At 32.6% G+C, this 27864-nt stretch overlaps 1 protein-coding gene across 1 annotated transcript in view; it reads left to right on the top strand.

The window, feature by feature from the left end:
• Dhc36C (Dynein heavy chain at 36C) overlaps window positions 1-27864 on the top strand; it is a 117334-nt gene that overhangs the window by 42692 nt on the left and 46778 nt on the right. The window contains exons 21-33 of the mRNA XM_087149732.1: window positions 1407-1502; window positions 6023-6151; window positions 7666-7869; window positions 8134-8289; window positions 9446-9614; window positions 10769-10895; window positions 12135-12351; window positions 16464-16780; window positions 20993-21134; window positions 22524-22756; window positions 23774-23954; window positions 25014-25243; window positions 27378-27708. Of these exons, the coding sequence (XP_087005858.1) occupies window positions 1407-1502; window positions 6023-6151; window positions 7666-7869; window positions 8134-8289; window positions 9446-9614; window positions 10769-10895; window positions 12135-12351; window positions 16464-16780; window positions 20993-21134; window positions 22524-22756; window positions 23774-23954; window positions 25014-25243; window positions 27378-27708 (2532 nt within the window). The remainder of the gene's footprint in view (window positions 1-1406; window positions 1503-6022; window positions 6152-7665; window positions 7870-8133; window positions 8290-9445; window positions 9615-10768; window positions 10896-12134; window positions 12352-16463; window positions 16781-20992; window positions 21135-22523; window positions 22757-23773; window positions 23955-25013; window positions 25244-27377; window positions 27709-27864) is intronic.

Raw genomic sequence — 27864 nt, 5'->3', positions numbered from 1 at the left:
GGATGATATTTTTCAACATGTATGCGATGCCATTATTGTAATAAGAATTCATCGTCGTAGGAAATTTTGAAAATTCGTAAAATAGTTTCATTATATTAGCGCTCTGTTGGTACTAAAAGAGAATTTTTCTTCTTCTTTTTGTTATGGCTATAAGCAATGGGTATTTTTGGAAAGTATAACGCCGTTTTTTAAAAATGTAATCAGTTTTAAAGAAATCCCGTGTTCAAAAGTAAATAAAAATTCGCGCAATGTTAATTTCAATTCAATATATCTACTAGACTTCACGTCTTTTGGACTAAATAAAACTAAGAATAATTGTCAAATTTTAATGTAAAACCAGTTTTAAAGGAATCTTTTCTCTGCTGTTATCTCTGTATAAGCATGCTTGGGACAAAATAAGATGTTTTTAGATTTTTATTATTTAAATATGTAAGTATGTTTTTAAATGTTAAAATTTTGACTTCATCAATCTTTATATACATGGTATTTCACATTCCCCGCCTTTAAGATATATGTAAGGTTTGTAGCTGCTAACGTTTATATTTTTTGCTTTCCTTTGGGCAAGGATTTCAAAAATATATATTATGTGTAGTGATTATGAAATGTCCCGTATTCACCATCTAGCATAAAAAAACAAATAAATCTTACCGGAAGTCTTGAGGTCCTCTTCTGACGTCATAGCATTGACGTGACTTTTTCTTTTTTTGACGTTCCGAGTTTGTTTGTATATACTCGGAATACTCAATTGCTCTAAATTTAATTTTGTGACGTGTTTTTGCAAAAAAATGTGTTCTTCCTATTTTAAATTATCAGATGATGATATGTAAAAAAATTACTTTGGGAAATTATCCTATATTAATAGGCAATTTCCCGATCGTAGAGATGCGGATTTATGCAATTTAGTTTACATCAGCAGAAATTCTTTTACCGGAAGTTGAAAACAACCTCCACAAATACTACCCTCTATCGTACAGAACATGAAACACGGTCGGGAATAGGCTGAATAGAAGAAGAACAATATTGCAATAGAATAAATGAAACAGTGTCTCCCTTTCTGTGTCTTATTTATACCTCCTTTTGAAAATTTATTGTGAAAGCAATTTTATTTTTGAAGAAAATTCAATTTAACTTCATCATTTTGTCAATCATTATTTTGTATCATTTTGTATAAAATCATTTTCTATCCTCTATTATCCGAAATTAGAAGAGTTTTTAGAATATTTAAATTACACTACGTTACCAAAATTTTATTCTAAAGCATAAGTTAATTTAATAACTATTTTAGTTTTAAGTATTTTTGAGAAAATGTTGAGGGAATTATCGCATGGGTCGGTTGTCAGCATGAATTTAAGTTAGAGAAGACTAAATAGTCTTACTATGTTTAATTGTTTTATTTTTTATTTCAGTGTTGTTTCTTATTTTCTGCAATTTGGTCTTTGTGTTCTACAACTAATGAAGATGGCCGAAAAGAACTGAATTTAATTTTCCAGGATCTTTTAAACGTAAGTTATTTTCCTTTCTTAGTAATTAATATTTTTAAAACAAATATGTGTAGATCTATTACTTTTGCATAAATAGCAATTTGTTTTTAAATCAGCTGTTAATTTTCTAAATTTATTTTTAATTTTTATCCTTTTCATTACGTAAGGAGTTTTATAGCAGGTGTTCCTTTCAAATATAATTTTGGAATATTTGGAAAACATTAAAGTAAAAAATATATTCACGTCAGGGATTACAAATTAACATTTAAGTGAGGAAAAGCAAAAGTTTTTGACAGTACGTTTTTAAAATCATCAAAACTAGTATATATATTGGTATAAATTAAAATGCTCTTCCCTTATTCTAAGTTCATTTTTTAAGTAAAGTGTGTTTTTTTTTAAAATTTCTTTTTAATTACTCTTTTGTTTTGTTATTTTTAAAATATGAATAGTTTGACTTGGTACTTTTTTGATTTAATCATTCAAAATATTAATTTGCAACTCCTAAAGTGAATATTTTTCACTTCTTATACAGGTGTCTAAAACTAAACGTATATAGGGTTATGGAATACCCTATGTACATTTTGTATTAAATCTCATTATATCATAAGTTTGATATAAAATATTACAGAAATCAATTAAAAAATATTATGAAAAACTCCATAAGAATAATGTAGTAATAATCTTATTATTTTATGTGAAATCTTCATTGAACGAAAGTCTGTTATAATAAAAGGAAGCAAAAGCTTGTTTGTCTTTTTTGTTTTAAATTTCAGAACTATTTGGGCTATTATTCTGAAATTTGAACAGCGGGTGGACGTGGTAATATTAGCCAGTGAACCTAAAATTTGCCCCTTTAATTTCACATAGGCTTAACATTAAAAGCATTATTGTATTTAAAACGCATTTGTTTCTAGTCGGCAAATGATTTTGTTGGAATTATTTAAAAAAATAAAAATCAGTCATGTTTTCTTGATTACAGCTTTATTTAATGAAAAAAAAACTGGTTATGCAGAAAGCTTTTTTTACCACGTTTATTAAATACTTACTTTGATGAATTGGGAACATGCACTTCAGGAAGAAGAAGATCACAGATACCCACACATGGTAGAGCTACCTGATTGAGTTAAAGATGCTTGAGAGCTCGGAAGATAAGTTTGCTCTTGCTGGCTATGAAGAATCTTCTGAAGAAAGTCAGAAAGAGTGGACGGCCACGGCCCAATACTTGCTGGAAAAATTGAATCGGACTCTTAGTGAGCTAACAGGGAAAATGTTAACAACGACTGCAGTCATAAAGATAATGGGTATAACACAAGAGTTTGTCCTGAATATGCGAGACAAAATGATGTTTAATCGTAAACGAAGGGTTTGCAGATGGAGGCTGAAAGAGCACTTCCCGAGATGATCAAAAACGATAATGAAAAAAAAAGGCGAAAACATACGCAGATGCAGTGAAACTCACCCGAGAAGCACATCTTTCGAAAAAGGCAAAAATACACATCTTAATGATTAAATCAAAAGAAAACTTTACTCCAGAGGCGATCGAAGAGGCTTTGAAGAAAAAGATTGATCCTGAAGAAATAGAACTTAAAGTCAAAGAGCTAAGAAAAACACAAAAGGGAGACATGATGGTAGAGTTGGAGACTAGACAAGATCTAGCACTGTTAAAAGAGAAAGACCTTAGTAACAAAATGACTTGTGAAGTGCCTCCTAGACGCAAACCGCTTATTATAATATTTGAGCTACCTGAAAAAATCACAAAAGAAAACCTCTCCAAAAGCCTAAGAGAGAACAGTGATGATTTTAAAGAAGGGGAATTTGAAGTAACATTCCCTATAAAAGCTAAAAAAGGAGTGCAATGGGACGTTACTATGAGGCCAATGAGTTTTAAGAGGCTCCTAAAACGAGAGAGTGTCAACATCAGTTGGAAATGTCATAAAGTAAAAGAGTACTTAAGACAGCTCAGATGCTACAACTGTAACCGACTCGGGCACATGGCCAAAGACTGCGGCCACAACGAATCTTGCTCAAAGTGTAACGAGGCAGGTCACCATGCTGCTACCTGTGAAGGTAAACCTAAGTGCGTCAACTGTCATGAGACGAACATTCAGTTCGGCTCTAACTTGCGGACTGACAGACCATAGTGCCCTCAGCAGGAACTGCACGTCACAGAAGAGAGTAGTCTAGGGAATCCAAAGGAGAGCCGACTATTGGAGCTAATTTAATACAACATCGATTTGTAAGCCTGATGGCTCCATTCAATCTGCTGTACATACCAACTTTGAAATGTATTTTTTCTGCTCAATTTGTTTGTAAATTTTAATAAAGTTCCTTGGTTTAGGACCTTCCAGGCTTGGGGCAGCTCGGTGGATCGCGGTGTGGTGGTGGTCTTCCTGCTGTCGACACTGTTTTAGCTGTGTCTGCAGAGGATTTGATGCCACCTCTCGGAGGGGTTTTTGGACTCGTGGTCTTTTGCTTCATCGTTGCGGTTCCCGTTTATTGGTCTCCTTGCTCTTGAACGTGACTATGGTGCTATTTAATTTTGCGTGACTCGGGGCCTTGCCCTGTGTACACTAACTGCTCAGGGTGGGTGCTTTCGTGACGGCTAGTCATTACTCCGAATACCCAAATGATCATTTCCTTTTGCCTGCACACACATGCGACCTATGATGTCAGTGCAAAAGCAAAATGACGTGTTAAAGTTTTTTCGCACAAGTCAGAATGTTAATTAATGTGAAATGCAACTCCGTATCGCACATCGAATTTGATGAAATATAATTCTTTCTTTTCTACGGCTTTTACTTAACTTAGATTTTTTATTTGTCTGTAGATTTTATTGTAAACCTGATACATTTTTGCTTTGCGCACCTGGCAACTTTGATGCACAATTAGTTTGTTTATGTTCCCCATGCCTTCGTGCCGGTCTTTGTGCTAGGAAAGAAATATAAAGCGAAGTAATTTAAATATTTGTGCGAGAATTTATTCGAAAGAATTATTCTGAAAAAAATTTTTTTTTCAATTTTTTTTAATGGCGGGCACTTGGAACTATTGTCCATTGGCCTCAGAAAGTGCCAGAACTGCTACCCTCTTCTCGTTACCCAGTGGGCACCTGTGGCGAAGCCACGGCGGTGGAGCAGCGTCGCCCACGTCACACAACCACAAACCCGTTTATAGGACGGGTCACATTCGCACATTCCCACACAAAGGAGAAAGGACATAGAACACAAAGAGAGAGAGAAAGAAACATCCATGCCCAGAGCAGGATTCGAACCCGCAGCCACTGGCTCCGCAGTCAGGCCCGCTAACCACTCGGCCACCTGGCCGGCTTCTGAAAAAATATAGAATGTGTGACTTAAGAGAATTGGTGCTTGACTAGCTTGGCTTACTCGAAATAGAATTGAAAGAACAGTTCCATCGTAAACAAATGCCACGTTTAAACAGCCAATCATAATAGAGATCAGGAGGACCCAGACTGCGAAACTTGCAGGTATCCCATTATGTCTAATAAGTAATAAGCAAAATCAACGCGCTCGAGTAACGTTGTCGAAAATAGTAGTTCGTTAACTACTCGAAACTGTGTGTTAATTTAATTTTTAATTATACTTTGGAACGTGTTTTTGCGATTCTAAACCATGTACAATCTATAATATAAATTCAAAACAAAAATTACGCTATGCACTAAAGCCTTAATTCATGGGGACAGATTGTAGCAAATCTTAACCTATCGTGTGTTAGCTGCTATCAATTGAATTATTTCCAGTGCGGAATTATACAGACGTAACTAAGCTTTTTTTTTAATGCGAAAACACCAGGAATTAAATTAGTTACAATCTTGTGCAGCTGCCTTTCAATTTTGAACATGATTATATAATGTAGCGTTAATTAATACAGATTTATTTTTTATTGTTATTTTGTTTTTGTTATTTACACCCTGCATGAAAAGTGGCATTCCACTTGGATAAAAATTAAGAGAATAAATAAAAAATGGCTTCTTAAAGAAAACTCCTTATAAACTTCAATCGATATAAAAACACTAACAGAGATGTAGTTTTTCTCTCAAAAGGGGTAGGTTATACAATGTACTACGGAGACTTAAGCAAGAAACATTGTGAATAAAGCACACATAAACTACAGAAATGGTCATACTATTCTAGTTTAAGCTTGTTCCTCTGCTCTGATTGGTTAAACCACTTTACACGTGCTTATCTTTGTACTTTTATAATATCGCTTAGTATTTCGACACTAAGGAAGGTTCTCGTTTATCGAAACGAAACTATAATATGTCCAATTCTGTATTTTTATTTTGTGCTTTAGTCGCGTTGTTTTTTCATTTACGCGTATTCTTTGGTCATATAAAATGTTTGCTATGGATGAATTAAAGTTGAATGCTGCTGAAAATTGTTTTGTTTTGTTACACAAAATGTTAAAGTGTTTTTCAAATGCTAATATTTGATTTGAGAATCATGAGAGGTATACAATAAGTAAACCATAATCAAATGAAAGTTTGTTTTATTATCTCTAATGGTTTTTTTCTTCTTTTTTAGAGTAAGCTATCCGATGAAATGTATTCCTTATGCAAATTACCAGATGACAAAGTACACGAAACTTCTCTTCCTCTACGCCAACTTTTCCCCGCAGATTGGAATATTTTCGACTGCCAATATGTTAAAGAAGTAGGTTCTAAGGTCTTAGACTTCAGGAGATAGAAGTTAAGTTTTAACGGAAGGTTGTTAAGTGGACAAAATGCGTTTCAGTTGTGTGTTTTAAACGTTTTCCTCGGGTACTACGTACAGGATTGCACTTATTAAATTTCTATTAAAATAAATTGTCATTACTGTGATATCAATAGATAAGCAGATTTTCAGGAATCCATATGCATTTATAAATAATGCAAAGATGAAATAAACTTGCAATACTAATAAAGGAAAAAGGCTTTTTTCTTTCGTTTTGAAAAATAAATTAATAACAATTAATTGATGATAATTGGTAATAATTTCCTTTGCTTAAGATTAAAATGTAGATATGTAAATAAATAAATGAAACTGCACAGGTTTTTCTAGCAATTAATAAAGAAATTTAAAGAAAATTACTATCAAATTATAAAAAATGTAATTGGTGTTTAATATTTTTAATTAAAGCAATTGTCACTAGTAAAAAAATGCAAGAAGTGAAAAAAGCAGATAGTGTACCGAAAGTCGATACCAATTGTTCAGTTTATGCAGTACAGAGTGTGCAAAGCTTTGAAGGAAAAGCACCAAGCAATCAAGCATTTTTTTTCTATTTTTCTACTTTGGGATTGTTTGTACCTGATAGGAATCAGTTGGAACACCTTCCACAATATTTTATTTGTTTCCTCACAGAATCAAAATTCATTGTAAAATCAGGTTCAGGTTTCTCGTTAATTTTAGGTGCGTGTCTATGCATACTTATATGATACAGACAATTCAAAACCTAATCTAGGAAATAGGTAACTTGAAAAGATAATTATTTTGTTGATCATAAGCATTATTATTACAATGATTGATATTTTCTTCTCTCTTTGAAATTTTGTTTTGTTAAGCCACAGTATTAAATCATATATTCGTATTGTAATGTCATCATTTTGAGTTATAGTCAAATGCAAATTTTCTGCAATTGGCCATACGAACGTCTTTACTTGAATCATGGTTTCATTCATGTTAAATAATTGTACTATTGTGCCTAAACCTTTACTATGTACAAAATTCAACATCAACTTTAAATTTTACCAAAGTTACATTGTATTTTTGTTTACTCCAAAATATTCAAATGCAGGTTGAACATTTAATAATCTTACAATGTGTAAAAAAGTTTAATTGATAATCATAATAGTGCTTTGTCATGATAGCTCTGAAAGCATAGTTTTAGAATCTTTGTGAAACAATTTTTAAAAAAATGCTTTTTCTTTCAATAGTAATTGGTCAGAGCTTAAAAACACACTTTTTCTTTCTTTATCAAACATTACTTTTTGATCCCAACCATGCAATGCTTGTTTTTAATTTTTGCAAGGATTTTAAAAAATATAGAATGTGAAAGGTTAGCACCAAATGACCATCATGGAAAAACTAATTGATTGTTGTGCTTGCTGAGGTTTATTGTTTTTCAAACAGTCTCAGAGATTGATAGATAAAATGTCCAGTTTTTAAGTGACTGCTGATTTCTGTTTCAGGGAGATGGTGATGGTAGGTGGGTGGAGTGGAAAGATGAAGTGGCCAAGGCACCTGCCATTCCCAAAGATATCCAAGTGAATCAGATAATTGTGGCCACAGTCGACACTGTACGCTATGCTAACCTTTTGAATTTGTTGGTGAACCATGGGAAGCCTGTTCTTTTTGTGGGACCTACTGGTACTGGGAAATCTGTCTACATTACTGTGAGTCATTTCAATTCACTGTTTATTTTTAAAGGTCACTGCTGTTAAACTATACAGGCTGTTTTTTTCAAATGCATCGTTGTGTCACTCATTTTGAAAAAAAAAGTAATTAAAAAGAAATTAAGAGTGTCATGGTAATATTACTCAATCAAGGCACACATTGCAAAATCGAAACCACTTAAGAGGGAATGAAACGCAAGCTAACAAATGGAACTTCTTTTCAAACTTCCACTTTAATTACATTTTATTTGTGTATTCTTCCAGGATTTCCTCCTGAATTCTGTTAATACCAATGTTTATAAACCTCTATTCATAAACTTTTCTGCTCAAACAAGTGCTGGACAGACGCAGAATGTTATTATGGGAAAGTTGGATAAGAGAAGAAAAGGTGTTTATGGCCCTCCACTCGGACACAAAATGGTAAGAAAATATAATGTGTCTGCGTTTTTCATTTTGAAAGTACAAAACTTTAACCAAAATAACAATCAATTTAAAACTGAAGTAATGGCCTAAGACTATCTGATGGACAACTGAATAAGAATTGTTTTTTAGAGTCCCTTATTTCATATGAAATTATAACTTTTATGGAGTAAAAAAAATTTTTTTTAAAGCTGGTACAAGACAGATTTCAATATGAAGAAATTCTAAATTTTTCTTTAAATAAAAATATTGTGATTTAACTTTTTAATGCTTGTAAACATAGCTGTTTGCATAACTGTTATTCTTAAATGTTAGGTTTAATTTTGTCCACTTTTATCTTTCTTCGTCTGAATTGACAATGAAAAAATATGAGAATTCAGAGTTTTTTGAAAATTAAAAATGTTGTTATCTAGCTTTTTAATAGGAAGAAAATTCACAGTTTTATAACAAATGAAACCACTGTGACCAAATTTCTTGATGCTTGAAAACATACGTTTTAGCTGCATCGTTAACAATCACAAACATTGTCGAATAATTATAATTGTTTAATTTATTTCAATTTTTGACAGGGATCTTTATACAGTCCGTTTTAATGATTATGCTCAATAATAAACTTGTCGTTACATACAAGAGCCCATGTTTAATGTAAAACTAGCAACTAAGGAATTAAAAGATGAAATAAACATATTTTCCACTTTCTATTTTATTTTGACTAACTATTTTGAGTTGAAATACCTAGACTAGCTGTGCTTATCTACAGATTATAGACTGGTGTGGAAGTTTTTGCTAGATGTAATAAAAAATATAGTTTTTAGTCATACAGATTTTAGTTAGTTTGATCTCATTGATAGTACTGAATATTTGTTTAAATTGTAAGTTGCGAAGAAGAAAATAGTAAAGTATTGCAATCAACAAAAGGTTCACTTTTTTTTTTTAAAACTTGTACATGATTTTTTCTTGAAAGTTGGAGGATAACTTGGTTATAGGCAGCTTACACCGAATAATCGGAATAGCAAATTTCTCGCAATGTGCCATATTTGTTACATGGAGATTTTACTGACTGCGGTTGTTACGAAACGACTTGTATATTTCGTTTTTTATTATAAAGGAATGCAACATAACCCAGTATGCTAAAACGCATTTATGATATTTGCAGGTGATATTTGTGGATGATCTTAACATGCCTCAACTGGAGACATATGGTGCCCAGCCCCCTATAGAGTTGTTGCGCCAGTGGCTCGATCACTGGACATGGTATGACATGAAAGAAATCCTTCCAATCAAATTAGTAGACACACAGCTCATTGCTGCTATGGATCCTCCTGGTAAGACATTCCTCATAGATTAAAAAACCAAGTTTTCAGCGACTAATGAGTTCTCTTCATACAAAACACAGTGATTAAAAATAATAAAAGTTTTTTTTTTTTTTTAGGTTGAAAAATTCTAAAAACTAAAAAATGAATGAAAATGTTTATATGACTTTTTTATGTTGTTCAAATTAAACAGGAACAAAAACTAAATACTCTGATCATTTTTTCCACTTCTGTTTATTGTAAAAATTTTGCCTCTCCTTTATATTAATTCTAATCACCCTAATTACCAGAAAATTTTTGCTTTTAATATTTTCTTTTTACAAGTGCTTAACCTTTGCTAAGATTAATTTTTTTTAAAATTCCAAACTTAACTTTGTCCTCTCCTCTGCTGCTAACTGTGGATTTATCCCTTCTATTGCTGATTCAGATACTTGCTGAATTTACTGAACTCAACCCTCTCTTCTTCTAATCCTTACTGTACACTTGTTGTTATACCGTTTTTCTCCCCTGCTTGCTACAAAATTGATCAGTTTTGGTTCTCAAGTCATTTTCAGTTATATTCACTAACAGTATTGAATATCACCGAAGCATTTACCACTTATCTTGACACTGCAACTTTCGCTAGATCGGTAAAATGAGGCAAGCTTTATTTTGGATTAAAAGAACATGATAGAAAGGTTCGTCATTAAGAATTCAATAATTCATCGAGTGCCGCACATTGTCAGAACCTTGAGCATCAATTCAATTTCGATAATTTCAAAATTTTTTCCATTCCTGTCACATCAGCTTGCCTTGATACCTTGTTATCTTGTTTCATTCATATGAACGTCGATTCGTTTGATAACGAAATAAGTTCCTCACTAACTCTCTGTAGTGGTTGGAAATACAACCTACTCAGCTTTGTCTGTTTCGGCCACTACGATTTGCCTAGTTCTCTTTTTCACCTTTATTTATTTTTCGTTTTTTCATTGGCAACTTTACGTTCTCCGTTTCATATTTATTCATTCACGTGTTGCGAGTCTTGAGAATGAGCGCCTATTTTTGAGCATTCAAAGCTTGTAGAGTTTTGTTTAAATTCTTGTTTCAACTGAATGTCATTTCCACTTCAGTTCTTTGAGATTTTTCATATACTTCCAAAATTAAAAATGATTGTTATTCTTCTTTAGGTGGAGGACGTAATCCAGTCACTCCTCGGTTCTTAAGACACTTTAACACCATCACAATCAATGAATTCCAGGATGACATTATGAGAACAATCTTTAACAAAATATTGATGTGGCACATGGAAACAAGGTAAATTATTTCAGGCGGACTCCTAAATTTGTGACAAGTATTTTTTGAATTGGCTATAAAAAATTATAAAATTGTAAATCGGTAACATACAAAATTTAAAATTTTTCAAAATTAATGAACTATAATACAATTTGTTCAAAACTTTTCTCTCTTATTAATTTTTTTTAATTTTTTTAAAACATTGTTTTTTTTACCTTATTTTTATTTTTTGCTCTACTTAATTGCATTTTTTAATTCTTACAAACTTCAACAATCAGAAAAGTTTTATTAGCAAAATAAATATACTATGAATCAATTTGATGCAAAAATGCAATATCCCCATGATTAGCAACAAGTTTAAATGGGTACTTAAGTTTCGCATTGAAAATATCCAGGTTAATGGCTCAATTTTAGAGGTCATTTAAGAATCCTATCTGTTTTAAAAACCTTATGTTGGTTTCCCATAAATCACTTGAACGTGTCGTAACATGAGTATTTTTCTTGTGTGGGGCTGGTAGTCCAACTCGACCTTGAAGACCAGGGTGCTCTCCTTGTTTAGGGTTACATATCTTTAGAATGAACTCGGGAAAAAATGTCAAAAGATAATAAGACAGAAAGCAGGAGAACCAAGGTCTAGTGGAAAACCCAGCATTAGATGTGAAGAAGAAATTGAAGAAGACCTGAAATTACTAGAAAAAGTCGCCCAACAGAAAATAATTGTCCAAACTCTTAGAGAGTCCAGGGCTCTGCAAGGGCTGTAGTGCAAGGATCTTTCCACAAAAAATAGAGAGAGCCCTGGTGGCTCAGAAGATAGAGCGCTCACCTCCCAATGAGGTGATCCGGGTTCGAATCCCAGCAATAGCTGGTCGAAACGAATTCTGCAGCCGGCTCGTTACGACCACAGGACTCACTTTAAATACCGCAGTAATGGATGGATCATGGGTTAGAGTCCCTTTGTCGTCCAGCTAACCATGGGAGGTATTCGTGGTCTTCCTCTCTATGTAACGCAAATGTTAGTTCTATCAAAATGTCCTCCATGAAGGCAAATTTCTCCCAATACTTAATCCAGGAGATCTTCTGGATTGTGTTCAAAATTACAAGGCTACGGAGTTGAACATTAGTAGTCGTAAACTCAGAATTGGATAAGGTTTTCAATGACGGCTATAAAAAAATAAGAAATTAAAGTAGAGATTTTCTTCGATTTTTCTATGTGTAGATGATTCATCGTGCTTGACTTCACTTGATGCTTGCTTTTCTTAGGGGTTTTGGTGAAGATTTTAAAGCGTGCATAGGTGATGTGATTGATGGCACTCTGACCATCTACAAAGAGGCCATCCTTCAACTTTTACCCACTCCAGCCAAATCTCACTACACCTTCAACCTCCGTGACTTCTCTCGGGTCGTCCAGGGATTGCTGCTCTCTTTTCCGAAGACAGTCCAAACTGTTACCGCCCTCAAACGGATCTGGGTTCATGAGGTAAGAAATAATCATGCAATTATTTTGTCACTACGGGTGAAATAAATAATTTTCTGCTAAATATTTATTCCTTACATTTAACTTCAAGTTAAGTTTCTTGACTTTAATACTCCCATTTCGCTCCGTGCATGTCATATACGCAGGCAGACCACACATACTATTTTTTATTTTACTAAATATAGAAGGAAATATGTAGATTGTAGTTAATCACTTTTACCGCTCTTAGTTAAAACGGAAAAACATCCGCATCATTTCACATCCACATAAAAATTTTTATTATAAAATGGCGAATAAAAGGGATTTGTTTAATCAAGAATAATGTGAATAATGAAATTTTGTTATTGCCACTGTTTACCTTTTTATCTATGCTATGGTCAGCTATGGCCTTTCTAGCTATGGTCAGCACAATAGAACCTCTCTCTACCTTAACAACTGGCGCAACGAACAGCGACTGAAGAAAAACAGTCCATTCAGTCATGCTGAACTTCTGCATTTGCCTTCTGAAGACGTTGAGCCCCACTCCTTAAAATCTTGTCTGAATCCTTCAGAGGGAATCCCCCGAGTCCATTTCCACTTCGACTTTTCTGTTCCGGTCACAAAGAAAGATCTTATTCCAGCTGAACTTAGGCAGCTAGCTTTGGAAATTTTAGGCGAGATTCCCAGTGACGCCGTAAAAATTTACACAGATGGTAGTGGACTCGGAAACCTAGCGGGTAGCGGCGTCTTCATTGAAAAATCTGAGCTAAATTACTCCATCTGTCTCCGTAATCCTGATTTCACTTCAGTCTTTCGAAGTGAATTAATCGCAATTGAACAGGGCATCGATGCTATAATCAACGAGAGTGACTTTGGAGATCTTTGGATCCTGTCGGACAGTCGCAGCTCCCTTCAACACCTACACAACTGGACTAAAGTTGGAGACAAAACAAGCATCTCCATCCTTCTTAAACTTCAACTTATTTCAAAGCACCACGACGTTCATCTTCAGTGGATACCATCCCACGTTGACATCTTTGGAAATGAGCAAGCGGATCGCTTGGCCAAGGAGGGCTGTAGTCATTTAACATCTTCGTCCTCAGCCCTTACCTTTTCTGAGTATCAATCCAAAATCAAAAGCCATTTATCAAAAAAGTGGAGGATCCCTCCCTCTCATCATTGGTATGCGGCCAAGGAACCGGGCTCTTCACTTGTTCATGTAGGTGATAGAGCATCTCAAACAGCTATTTCCAGACTGGCAAGCGGACACACGAACAGTCTCTCGTACTTTAAAGAAAGAAAGACTTATGCAGTCTGCTCTAAATGTGAAGCCCAGCAGGCCTCAGCAGAACATATCCTCGATTGCTTGGGCCTTTCCAAGGAGAACTTATATGCTTCTCCACTTCTTGTAATCGACTTTTTGAGGGTCAACAACTTACTGGATCTTGTCTGACCTCGTCAGACAATTAGAGGATAAGCAACAACAACAACAACAACAACAACAACCTTTTTAATATTTCTATTCTAGTCTATGTGTATAGTAAGAAAATCTTTATTATGTTAGCTACTACTAAATTATTAAAAAATTATAATCTGATGATTACAGATTCAAATTGTAAGCTTTAAATGACTTCTCCGTTGTGGTGGTCACTCACATTTTGTTTCAATGAGATAAAAACTAATCATGGAATAATTGTGCTACCAGTTATTCTTCCTTCCTTTCTTATTGTGATTATATTGCTCATGATCATTAAAAAAATTTGAAAAATGGTAGCTAAAGTAAGAAAATAAATTGTATTTTAATTTTAGTGAAAATTAATAAAAAGAAATGTATTTATTTCAGAAAAGAAAATCTTAATACCCCTTTCTATTTAGTTTATTAATTTAAAGTAAGATTTAGTCCATCGCGTCTATTGAGAGATTTACGCAATAAATAAAATCTTACTACCACTTAATACTTATTTTATTAATCTGGGTTCACACTTATTTGCGTAGGTTGACGAATTTTCGCATTGAATAACTTTGAAAATCTTGCTAACACTTTTATTTTTTAAATGTGGGGTTTCATTTACTTCATTGTACACAATTGTAAGTTTATGTTTAATTGTAAGGCAGCACGATTCCGGAGAGATGCTTTAGGTATGCCTGTTTCTACCACCGCCAAACGTTGTCGGCATCTCATTTTTCATGCCATTTGTTCATTTGTCTTTGTCGACCCCCTAATAATCAGAGTTGCATGAATTTCGGTTTCAAATATTATTTTTACACGCGAAATCGAATGCAATAAAAATTGTTCTGTTTCGTCAGAAAAATCTCGACTTTGTGTCAAAAAAAGCATATTTCGCCATGGTAACAAATAACATACGTAATACTTTTAAATACACATCCATAAGTTAAGGATAATGCTTGATCCGGTAAATAAAAGGTTCAGAAACAAAACAAATGTGATTTATTCATAAAGAACAGATAATTTATCAAACAGAAGATAAAAAATAAAAAAGATGGTGTATGCATGATTATAAAAAATATATATCATAAAAAATATCTCCCTTACAAAAACTTGATATTATACAGTTGGTATGATTGATAACATATTTATATCTCCCACTCGATGAAATGCAAGGCTTATGCATGCTGAGTATCAAATCTTAGAGCTGATTACTTCATGCAGCAGGCAATGATTAGCAAATTTTCGGTACACATGTAGGAGATGGTTAACGGCGCTGCAACTCGTCAGCCAAGAATGCCCCACACATACTCTATAGGATTCAAGTTAGGTGAGAATGCAGGCCATTCCATGCTAGTGATATCCTCTGATTGAAGGCATTCGTTTAGAAAGAGGATGGACCTTGTCATCCATAAAAAGAAATTCTGCACCTATGGCATCCCTAAACAAACGTACATGTTGTTCCAGAATGATGTCAAATATAGCCAGTCATGGTTTCGATTTGAAATGCAGATCTGTTCTGCAGCTTAGTATAAATCCATCCTAAATGAGCAATCGTGCACCGCCGTTATGTTTGATGCTTACTTGATGGTAGCGAGTACCTCCTGGTGATCTTTAATTTACGTGTCCGGCGTGAATCAGACTGCAAGTTAATTTTATACTTCTCGGAAAACATCACACAAGCCCTCTCTGACGATGGCCACATTTCATGTTCACTACTCCAGGCTAATCACTGGTAACAGTGAGTGTCTATGAGTGGAACGCATCTTAAAGGCCTGCAATCATCCATACAAATATTTCTTAAACGTCTGTACACGTTTTGCTTTGAAACTGTGGTATCCGCGACTGCAGATAGCTGACGAGACAAGTCAGTTGCCATGATTCTTTTGGCAGTTACTGCCAACTACCACTCTTCATTCGGCATTATAACTCGGGGGGGGGCAGCCTGTACTGTAACCTCTACTGACTTTTCAATCATCTTATAACTGTTGGCAAAGTCTAAAGATGACACTTACAGCAATTCCTAGTTCCACGGATACTTTTGTCTGAGTACGCCCACATTCTAGACGGCTGATAATTCTGCGAAGCAAAAAATCGTCCGTATGTGTCGTAACTATTCGGTTATGGCATAGTGAGTGACTTTCAGAACGCTTGTGATTAATTTTACTTCTTTGCCATTTCTATCCTTCTTTTACACTCTCGTTATATTAATGTCATCTAACGGCATATTCTTGAAGATGTGAGGGATAACTCTACAGGGGAAAGCTTTACTTTGGAGTTCAATTTCCGTGTGATTCTGAATTATCCTTAATTTATGGACACAAGTGTATTTTCATACACTTTTCAGAATGTACATCTATAAAAATGATCGAAAGTTATTCATTTATTTTGCCGCTGTACGTCGCTTGTTTGCCCCAAGAGCCATATTAATCCTGAGAATTCGTAGAAAAGCCAAAAATTTGCATTTTGATTTTTAAAAAAATGGCTAAAAAATTCATATTAACGTGTCTGCCGCGTGATTACTAAAAATGCTATGTGATAGTCAGTATAATGATTTGGTTTAAGTGTGAGAGATTGTTTTTAAATGATATAAAAAATATTTCCTCTCTCAAACAATTATTTGAAAATTCCCAAAATACCATTCATTATCACCACGAAGCTTGTTTTTTTAGGAAGGATTTCATTTCAGGTTTTGCGGGTGTTTTATGATCGTCTTGTGGATGAGGCAGATCGAAATTGGCTCTTCAACTGCGTTAAAACTGTGAGTCAATCTGTACTCCACGAAGATTTCGATCAGTTGTTATCCAACTACAGTGAGGAGGAAGGGGGTGTCGTGACAGAGGATGACACGCGATCTCTCATGTATTGTGACTTCAGTGATCCAAAGGCCGACAATCGTCTCTACATGGAGGTGCAGGACTTCAACTCTCTCAAGACAATCATCGAAGGGTATCTGGATGAATTCAATAACATGAGCAAAAAACCCATGAGTTTAGTACTCTTCAGGTAACGATAGAGAATAATTTATACAAAATAAAAAAATTATGACTGGAATTACTTTTAATTTAACTGAGGGCCGCTCAAATATTAAGTAAGCATATTTTTGATCATTTTGGACTCCCTCCGTAGTCAGCAGAAATAAGCAAAACACAATCCCCTTCCATGTTTGCGTAAAAAAGTTCCAACATTCTTAAATTCACAATGCTTAAAACTCTCAACAAATAAAACCCTCTAAAGAAATTTTTTTTTCCAATTTTTTCTTTCCTTAAATCCAAGTTTGACATTTTTTTTCATCAAATTTTTTGTGGCATTTTTTACTACGTTTTTTATTACATGATAATTTTAATTACAATTTTTCATCATAATTTTTAATTACGATTTTCTTACGTAAAAAAATCGTAACATCGCCCCTTACTTTTGCTTTAATTTCTACTTTTGCTTTAGTAATACAATCATAGGATTAAATTCAAATAAAAGATGTAACCTAGTATGAAACAAAAAATTACTTTTGAATTCATTTCATAAACTTTTGAGTAGAATATTCTCTCAATAGAAGAAGTACTTTTGAGTAGAATATTCTCACAATAGAGGTAGTACTTTTGAGTGAATATTCTCTCAATAGAAGTATTACTTTTGAGTAGAATATTCTCTATGGAAATCTTTTACGGTTTGTTTTTGTGTTCATAACTCTCGACCTTCTGAAGCCAGTCGGAAAAAAAAATTCCAATCTTTTTTTCCTTAAATCTAACTTTTATTCCAAGTTTGATATATTTCTTCATGTAGTTTTTTGTTGCATTTTTTACTACGTTCTTTTGAAAAAATTTTGAAAATGAAATGATCTTTTGAAATAAGAATTTAAGCTGAAATTTTGATGGTTTGAGAGATGAACCTTAAATATGTCACTGAAATTCAGAATATGAAAGATGAAACTTTGATGGTTTGAGAGACACACCTTAAAAATGTCACTTAAATGCTCAACATGGTATTTAATACTACAAAATCAAATATAAAATTCAAATCATTCTGAATAATATTTTTTTTCGATTAATTCAGATATCTGTGACTTAAAATGTAGGAGGTAGTTTCAATCTTAAATGTATTATTCTTATAGTGTAAGGATTCTTGATAATTTCGATTTTATCAGGAAGGCATCTATGTACAACTTTTTTCGACTTTCTATAACTTTTAGAAATTTAACTTAGGATTCTGAATTTTTTTACTGGAATTTATCATAAGTACAACCATTATTTAAATGTAAACACTTTTTTGATAGAAATCAAAGAACCTTTATTACTTAACTTACTTCAAAACGTAAATTTGAAGATGAAAATAAAGATATTATGCTGTTTTGAACACACAATCAAATAAAACACAGTCATAAAAATCATGTTAGTGACATGAAATAACTTTATATGAGCAATAATTTATAGTCTTTTTAAAACTATTCTAGTTCAAAGAAATTGATAGATGAAAAGTATTTTTTTAAAGTTTAAAAGAATTAATTTCTTTTGTATATTTATATAAAAAAGGTTATTTTAAAGAAATAAAATATATAACACTCTTTTATACTTTTTTTAAACCCATACTAGATTAAAAAATTGAAAAATAAAAAGTATTTCTTAAACTAAAAGAAACTTATTTTGAATAATTTTCTTTGGATTTTTTTAGAAAAAAGGAAATGATTTCGAGGAAAAGAATCATGAATTTTTATCTATATTCAAGTGCTAGTATCAATTTAAGCAGCATGACCAAATTTTAACTTATTAGATTCATGACAAGTTGAGTAATCTTGCATGCAAGATGAAAAAATTTGAATTGAGAAAAACAACACTTTAAATAAATAATTTCAATTAAAATACTTGCAGATGATCTCAGATTTAAAAATAGGTATGTTATTTTCGGTTTTCAGGGAGTGGATTAATACCTGGCGTCAAATTGCTCAAAATAAATTAAATATTAATCCTTGTTTAAAAAAATCGTGAATTGTTTTTGAAAAACCCTCTAGATTCCTTAATTAAAAGAGTTGTCGAAAGGCTTTTTTATGCTAATTTTACTTTCTGCTAAATCTTAGGATTCAGTAACTAATTACGTGAATCAAAACTTGTTTATCAGGCGATCATTTTTTGCAAAAAAAATTTATTATTATTCCTATTTTTTTAAATTTATAATTAATCAAAACTATTTTGAATTATGAAGTTGGCTCTGCTTTTGCTATTTAATCTTTCGATAAATCGTCAACCATGGATCTCTTCTCATGCCCCTAACTGTCCGTTGGGAACAATTCACTTCTGCCTCTCAGCCCCAACTGTTGAATTTTTATCTCTGCAGAAATTCTTAATGTGAAGAGAATTGATTCTCTTGATTCCTTTGAGGGACTTTCTTTCTTTCTTTCATTATTTCTAAGTATGGTCATATTCTCTAAATAATAAATAAATTTTTCTTCAAATTAATTTGTATATTTTTATGGGCGAAATACCCCTTCATAACAACGTTAGGATGTATCTCAGACGGCCAAAAATTATACTTCAATGCTATAACGAAGCTACATCCACTCTACAGTAAAGAATTGGAACTAAACTGTATGAAAGCTTCGTTTGCTTAATGATTGTAGACTTCATTACGCAGGTACGTGCTTTATGAAAGACAAAAATGTTTGCGAGAAGAAAATGAGATTCCTTTTGGCATCGCTGTGAATGTTCATCTCGTGAGTCAAGACTTTTGAAGTGCATGGCAGGATTTTTTAAAAAATACCGGGAGATCTTTTATTTTTTTAAGAAGAAGTTAACTTCTTTTTACGAAAGTAAGAGGTTAAAATAGGCAACTAGTCAAATTCTCATTTTTTCACGTTAACTCCAGTGAAACCTCCAGGAAAGACCATCTCCATGTAGCGTCCACTTTTGGGAGACACGGAAGTTTTTCCGTCTATTTTGTGTTGGTGAAAACATCCAGGAGATACCATCAAAGGTCAAATAAGGAATTTTAACAAAACGAATTAAAATGTATTCAAAATATTTGTATGAGGCTCTTATTTAGAGAGAGCTCTTTTTGACGATACAACGACGATCATGTTGCAGTCAGAGTGCACTAAACACGATGCCATCAATGATTTACTCTTAGAGTGGAAAATTAAATTAGAAAGAAACAAGCTATTTCAGGAAAAACAAGCAAATCATTCCTCATTTTTTAGAGTTAACTAATTTTTATGATCTAAAATTAAATGCAAACGTAAACGAAAAGCATAATTTTTTTATTTATTTAAAATAGTTTCATCATTCGTAATTGGTAAATTTGTTTTTTTTTTACACATAATTATATCAGTTGGGATCATTTTTTATTCATAGATCCGTCTTTTCATTGACGCCAACAGAAGTGGCACCAAGAAAATGACACTGACTAAAATTAAAATCGTTTGCAAAAAATCATGTACCTTCGATAACAATTTTGAAGTCAATGGAGGTTAACCTCCAAGAACATCCATCAACGACCATTTTACAGAGAAACGAAGAGTGGTCGCTCTGGTGAGGTTTCACTGTATTGACTGTGTGTAAAGCCAAAGCGTAAATATTTTCCTCATAAAAGACTCATCTTCGCTCTGAATTTAAACGAAAAACCAGTTCTGTAGCATTCGAATTGCTTTTTTCTTTCTTGAACATACAAAGCAGAGCTTGTTACGCAATAGAACAGGTTGAACTTCTGTCCTTGCTTCGGAGGTCATCACCTATGAGGAAAACATCAGCATTCAAACCGAAGTAGTTAAGAGGATCCGCCCTGTTTGCGTTAGATATTTTGTTTTATAACTGTCGTTGTACAGCTTCCCTAATGTTTTGGATTTACGACTACTAATGTTTAACTCCGTAACCTTGTCATTTTGAACCCAATCCAGACGACAAGGGAACTCCTGGATCAAATATTGGGTGAAATTTGCCTTCGTGGAGGACTTTTTGATGGAACTAACCCGCATTTTCGTTGAGCGGAGAGGAAAACCAGGAAAAAATCCCACGGCAAGGGGACTCTAGCCCATGATCCGCCTGCCACTGAGGATATTTCACGTCAGCACCGGGGTCGGTGCAAGCCGGATGTAGAATTCGCCCAACCATCGCTGGGATTCGAACTCGGTTCACCTCATTGGAAGACGAATGCTTAATCCTCTTTGACACTCACTCGCAAATTTGTAGTGATAGAGAATTTTATGTATTTCATTATATCGATATTTTATAGATTCGCCGTTGAACATTTGTGCCGCATATCGAGAGTTTTGAAGCAGCGACGGAGCCACGCTTTGCTGGTGGGAGTTGGAGGATCAGGCCGGCAATCCTTAACTCACTTAGCTGCCCACATATCTGATTACGAACTTTTTCAGGTAAACGGTTTATATTTGCAATTAAGAAAAAGCATTCTCTTATATAAGTGATAAATGCCTACAAAAAATGTAAAAATATTAAGAACATTATCCTGCTACAAAACCAAATTATTTGTCTGGTGGGTAGTGAGGCATTCTTATTTTGTTATGAATGACTTTCACCTTTTATTCGGATTTCTAACCCCCAAAATATAGCCGCAATCTGGGAAATAGGTTCTCAGTTGCTTGATCAGGAGAGCAATTCAAAATGTGGAGCCTTTAATGTTAATTTTACTTTTTGCGTATTTCATCTTAACTCAAAAATGTTTTAAACGAGTTAAAAAAAAATTTTGCTCACAATCATAAAATTCATTTAGCCAAAGATTATTAATTCTATGCAAAAACAACTTTTTGTGAGTATTTACTATTTCTTTGTTAGTTTATTTTATAGCAGTCGGAAAAATTTTGAATTGTAAGTACGCAATTTTTTTCATCATTTTAGAGAATGTATTTTTAAATGGCAGAATACAAAATATGAGTAAATGGGTCTAATAGTTAGTTCCTGAAAAATTGACTTTTTCAAAATTCTATTTCTCAGCCTCCATTTGAGAATCTCAGAATCTATTTTGTATTTTGCCGTTTAAAATTGCATTCTTTAAAATGATGTTAAAAATTATGTACCCTATAGTTCAAAAATTTTCCGACTATTATTAAATAATATAATAAAAAAAAAATATGTACTAAAAGTTATATTTTGCATGGAATTATTTCTGGATGTCCGAATTTTACAATTGTTTTCCAATTTTTCTTTAATTCAGTTAAAAATCTCGAGATATGACGAAATATGTAAAAAGCAAAATTAACATTAAGGAGACAAGACTTGACCTGACCAAACTATTGGGACCATTTTTCCCAGATTGCGACTACCCCCTATATTTTTGGAGTCAGAAATCCGAATTCATCGGGAAAAAAGGTATGTTTATTCGGAAAAAACATGTTTTCGTCTCTGATTTCGTACCTAATAATATCGTCCGCACTAATTAATTAGCATTTTTAAAAGTAACTGTATAATATTATCCAGTTATTTATTATTTTTATTAATTTTTAAGTAACTGTATAATATTATCAGCTTAAAACTGTTGCTTGCATTTTTAAATGACGGGACCTTCAAATATTTTTCTTTTAAGCCGAAATTTTTAGGAGCTTTTTTTTCGTAGGCAAAATGTTTATAACTGATTTTTTCCTTGTTATTGCAAAATTCCTTATGTATTAGGTAATTACTTATTTTCTGAGATCCCTTGGCCTCTAACAGTAAGCCCGAACTAATTTCAAGAAAAACAGAGAGATTTTTTTAAGATCTAGTTGTGTAAAAAGGTGTTAGAATTAATTTAGGCTTTTTTTTGCATTCAGGTGGAGATAAGTAAGAGTTACACAATGACAGAGTGGCGAGACGATCTCAAATTGATCCTACGGAAATCCACGGCCACCGATCAGCACGGCGTTTTTCTCTTCAGTGACAACCAGATTAAGGAGGAATCCTTCCTGGAAGACATCAACAACCTCCTGAATGTGGGAGAGGTTCCAAACCTCTTCGCACCCGACGAGAAACAGGAGATCTGCGAGAAGATGAGACAGATTGACAAGTAAATAACACTCCTTATTTTTCGTAATTGAATCCACAGAATGCATTTTAGAATATTTAATGAGAAATGATTTTATGACCTTATTGTCTGCTTTAATATGCATGAGTAGAAACTCGTGCAACTCTTTCTTTGAACAATATGCTTAAGAACAAAGAAAAGGATTTAAGACTGTAAAGTTGCATAAAATTATTGCTCGTAATAATTTTCATTAAATATTTAGGGCTTGCTACAATAAATGAAACAATTTGACATGATGATCTATTGCAGGGAGCACTACATCAACTTTTTCTCGTTGCTTTATTTAGCAAATCATATGTAATAAAGGGAATCAAAACCATGTAGAATCTAGTTCTTAACCACATTTGGCACTATGTATCAAATGACTCTTCATTGGTTCTTTTCATTGTCATAGGTTTGTGTGATACAGAAAATCAGAGGTGTAGTAAATGGATATGATAGTTCGAGATCTTAAACCATTTTGAAAATAGCTGTTTTGTTTAAAAAGATTTACCAAGAACATTATGGTTTAAAAATCATCGGTTATTTTGAAACATAGTTTTAATACCATGCATGTGTTAAATTCCATATTATTGAATAGAGTGATTTGTAGGCCAAAAGTACAGCACAAAGTTAGATATTATAGAATTAAAAAACAATGAAGTTTAACAGTTAATTATTGTACTCAGAGCTAAAATCTGCATGCAATCAGTATCAAGGCAGGAAAATGAGTGTTGGAATTTTTAACTGCATAAAAGTCATATCGACGCGTCTGTTAGTATATGTTAGAGGTCAAAGTCGTGACCTTTATCTAAAATTAAGCTGTTCTTGAGTATTTTGTCCAAAAAAAGCGAGATTTCTTGTACAAAATCTGAATTAAAGTAAATAAAGCTATATAGATACTCACAAACTATATATTTGTAAAAAAAAATTTTACTACATTTTTTATTTAAAATAGTGAAATATTTGATGTTAAAAATTTGCAACATGAATGGAATTGATTTGCAATTGTTTATTTAGGCAACGTGAAAAATCCCAACAAACAGACGGTACTCCTGTTGCTCTGTTCAACATGTTCATCCAGAGAGTGAGGGACCAGTTGCACATTGTCTTGGCCATGAGTCCCATTGGGGACTCCTTTCGCACAAGGCTAAGAAAATTCCCTTCTCTGGTCAACTGTTGCACCATTGATTGGTTTCAGGTAAATAATTATAAAGAAGACTTCAAAACAAAAGTCTTAACCGACTTTTGGGTAACATGCAAAAATTGTATTTACCATCTAATGAGAGAGAATTGAAATCTTGATTTCTTTTTATAATATTCACCATATATACTAAAAAAGCAAACAAACCCTACCAGAAGTATTGAGGTCCTCTTCTAACGTCATAGCATTGTTTCTTTTTTTTACGTTTTCACGGATTTGTTTGTATATACTCGGAATACTCAGTTATTCTGAATTTAATTTTTGTGTTGTATTTTTGAGAAAAAATGTGTTCTTCCTATTTTGAAATATCAGATGAAGATTAAAAAAAAGAACTTTGGTAAAAGGTATCCTATATTGATTTGCAATTACTTAATTATTGAGATGTGGATTTACGCAATTTAGTTTACACCAGCAGAAATTCTTCTATCTGAATCTCCTACCGGAAGTTGAAACAACCTTTACAAATACTGCCCCCTACTGTGGAGAGCATGAAACATGGTAGGGGTGAATAACAATTACAAATTAACGAATCTTTAATTTAAAGAGTATGTAATAATGTAAAGTATATTAAAATTTACAAGTTCATTTATCGATCATGGTCTATGATAAGTAAGGAAAGTTAATTTATTCTACTTTGTTTTCAATGAAAGTTTTTTCCTAAGTAAAAAAATAAAATAAAATAAAAGTGTTTCTATGCATTTAAATTCTTAATGTTATTCAATTCTTTAATATAATACTTAATATCTTATCTTAAGCTCTTTAAAATTTCTTTTTGAATCTCTTTTTTTGCTATGGAATGGAGCCACAGTTGAATGCTTAAAAAATGAAATAAAGCTTTTCAATTAAAAAAAATATTGAAATTTTACGCCATTTTCACTATTATTCACTAAAGATTGGGGAAAATTAGCCATACGACAGCTGGTAAAATGGAGTTTTGTGTCACTTAAATACAAATATCTAAAAGTGCTTAGAACTATTCAAAATTCTCTAAAATCTAAAAATATCGGCTTATTTCAAATATTCATCTTAATAACTGAAAGCATATTTAAATTTAAGGCGTGGCCTGAAGATGCGTTGGAAGCAGTTGCCAGTAAATTTTTGGAAGATGTTGATTTGACAGACAAAGAGAGGGAGGGCTGCATCTACATGTGCAAGACTTTTCACACCACCACCCAGGATCTTTCCGAACATTATTTCTCGAAACTGCAGCGCCACAACTATGTCACCCCAACATCTTTCCTAGAACTGATATCAACTTTTAAGACTTTACTCGAGAAGAAAAGAAAGTATGTCACTTCGTTTGAATTTTATCCGCTACCTAAAGGGTGTCTCAAAATTTACGCAAGATTTGAATTAAATAGAAAGTTAATTATTTATCGTTTGAACCAGAGAAAAAGACAGTTTGACAGCAGGCAGTTTAGGGTTTGTAGAAATTCAGTCTTACAATTATGAACAACACGTTTTCATCGAACAAAGCCCATGAAGCAATCCATTTACTGCAGAAATATTTCAACAGAATTGACCACCAACAATCATGCGATTTAATATTATTGAACTTCTTTCTATAGGGTTATTTGAAATGAAAGGTCAATCATCAATAATCTCTCACCTACCCGTGCATTGAAGGAGGAGATTCAACATTTCATCAACGAAACTTAGCCATATTTATGCAAAAGGGCCAATTTCAATAAAAGAGTGTGCGCATGTGCCAGCAAAGCTGTGGAGGTTAATTTGCCCAAATTGCTATTCTATTCATAACCCTATCCTATATCATTTAAGTTTTAATTGAAATATGTATATTGAGAAGAAAAAATATATTGAGGAGAATATACCTATATATATAAAAAATATCAAAATATATAAAATATATTGAAAAAAAAAACTGTGTTTTCTTTTTAATTCAATTCTTGAATGAAGTTTGGGACACACTTCATTATTTTTTATTTTCTCATCAACAAGTTTACAAGTTTTTATTTTTTCTTACAAGATCAGAAAACTTTTTACTCACAAGAAGAATACGCAACCACCAATGCTTTCGTTAGACATAATCGTGAATGTAAATTTTTTATATTGTTATGAATTTCTTTAAAATATATAAATTAGTTAAGAATGAGAATTGTTATTAGACAGTAAAGATATTAATTTACGAGAGAAAAAGTATATATATATATATATTATATATATATATATATATATATATATATATATATATATATATATATATATATATATATATATATATATATATATATATATATATATATATATATATATATATATATATATATATATATATATATATATATATATATATATGTAAAATACTGAAGCTCAAAAAATTTCTCTTTCCATAACGGCAAAACTTTATCTGGAAAACCAAAAGCAAAATTTATTTAGGCCCATTGAGTAAATTAAATTACAATTACATAAGAGTTGAGTGAATATAATGATAAGTCAATTTTTAAAAAAAAAATGTATAAGAGAGCGCTCCTTACGATCAGTTTTCATGAGAAAAAATTGAATTTCAAGATATTTGTGTATTGTGCTGCCCGCTTGCAGAAATTTGAAGAGACATGTAAAGTACGCTGCTGAAAAAAATATTAGGAAAGAATTCAATCTAAAAATATCACTTTTGAAAAAAGTATGACTTATCATTGCACATTATACTCTCGATATCTCAAAGTTGAAAGGACGATGATAGATTTTCGAGATAACAAGTTCAGAACTAAATAGGTTCTAAAAAGTAGGAAAATATATTCTAAAATATTACTCTAAAAAGTAGAATCATGAAACGTAAGAATAACTACTAATAAATAAGAATGTAATGATTGTTACCTATAAGTCTAAATGCAACAATGATAATTTTATTTTTAAAAGATAAAGACAAAAATAGTTATGCATTAAATAGAAAATAATTTTCTATAATAAACTTATGTTATGATTTTTCCAAAATAATTCATTTTCTATTTCGAAAGAAATTCGACATAAGAAGGTTTTAGAAGAAACTCTCCGACATAAGAATTGAAATTAACATTAGGTGGACATATAATGTCAAGGGAAAAAATATTTTTTTGATATAACAAGGTTTCCGAGGTAAAGAAATAAAAAGAAGTTCGAGATATTGTTCTTGAAGTTCGATTGTGCGATATTGTTCTATTGTTCTTGAAGTTCGAGATATCGAGAGTATACTATACTTTATATTGAGTTGCAGTACATGTATATCATAACTTAGCTTCTCCTGTATATTTTTAGTTACTTTCCTTTCTCAATTAAATGTAAATCTGTGACCTCTAAAGTCACAATTATTTTTACATAAACAAATTCCGATAATATACATTAAGGATGATGGTCATTATGTCACACTCTGTTTGTAATAATCCACTTCTTCATCTCAAACTTCATCTCAAAATTATATTTCAGGGCTATACTGAAGGCTAAAAACAGGTATGAAGTGGGTTTGCAGGAATTGCAGAATGCAGCTGGTGCAGTGGCGCAGATGCAGGAGAAATTGACCAGCTTGCAGCCCACTCTAGTGGTTGCAGGGAAGAAGGTGGAGGAGCAGATGGCAGTTGTTCAAGCAGAATCAGCAGACGTTGCCGAAGTGGAAAAGAAGGTGAAGCAAGATGAATCCTTGGCAAATGAGCAGGCAGCCGCTGCCCAGGCCATCAAGGATGAATGTGATTCAGATTTGGCAAAGGCTGTGCCAATTCTAGAATCTGCTCTTGAAGCTCTTGACATATTGACACCAGCAGTAAGGCAGACATTTTATATTTCACTTGTTAGTATAAAATCATATAAATGTCACGATTATTTTACTTTTAACTTTCCTGCAAAGAAGACCTCTGTAAAAATAGAGTTACTCGCTATCTCTGTAAAAAGAAAAGTTGCTTTTGTGTTTTTTTTATTC

Source organism: Parasteatoda tepidariorum, chromosome 8, assembly GCF_982258835.1.
Source record: "Parasteatoda tepidariorum strain Cologne lab strain chromosome 8, Ptep-v5.0, whole genome shotgun sequence".
NCBI lineage: Eukaryota > Metazoa > Arthropoda > Arachnida > Araneae > Theridiidae > Parasteatoda > Parasteatoda tepidariorum.
The sequence above is the reverse complement of the archived record's forward strand: the minus strand, read 5'-3'. Positions and strand labels throughout refer to the sequence as shown.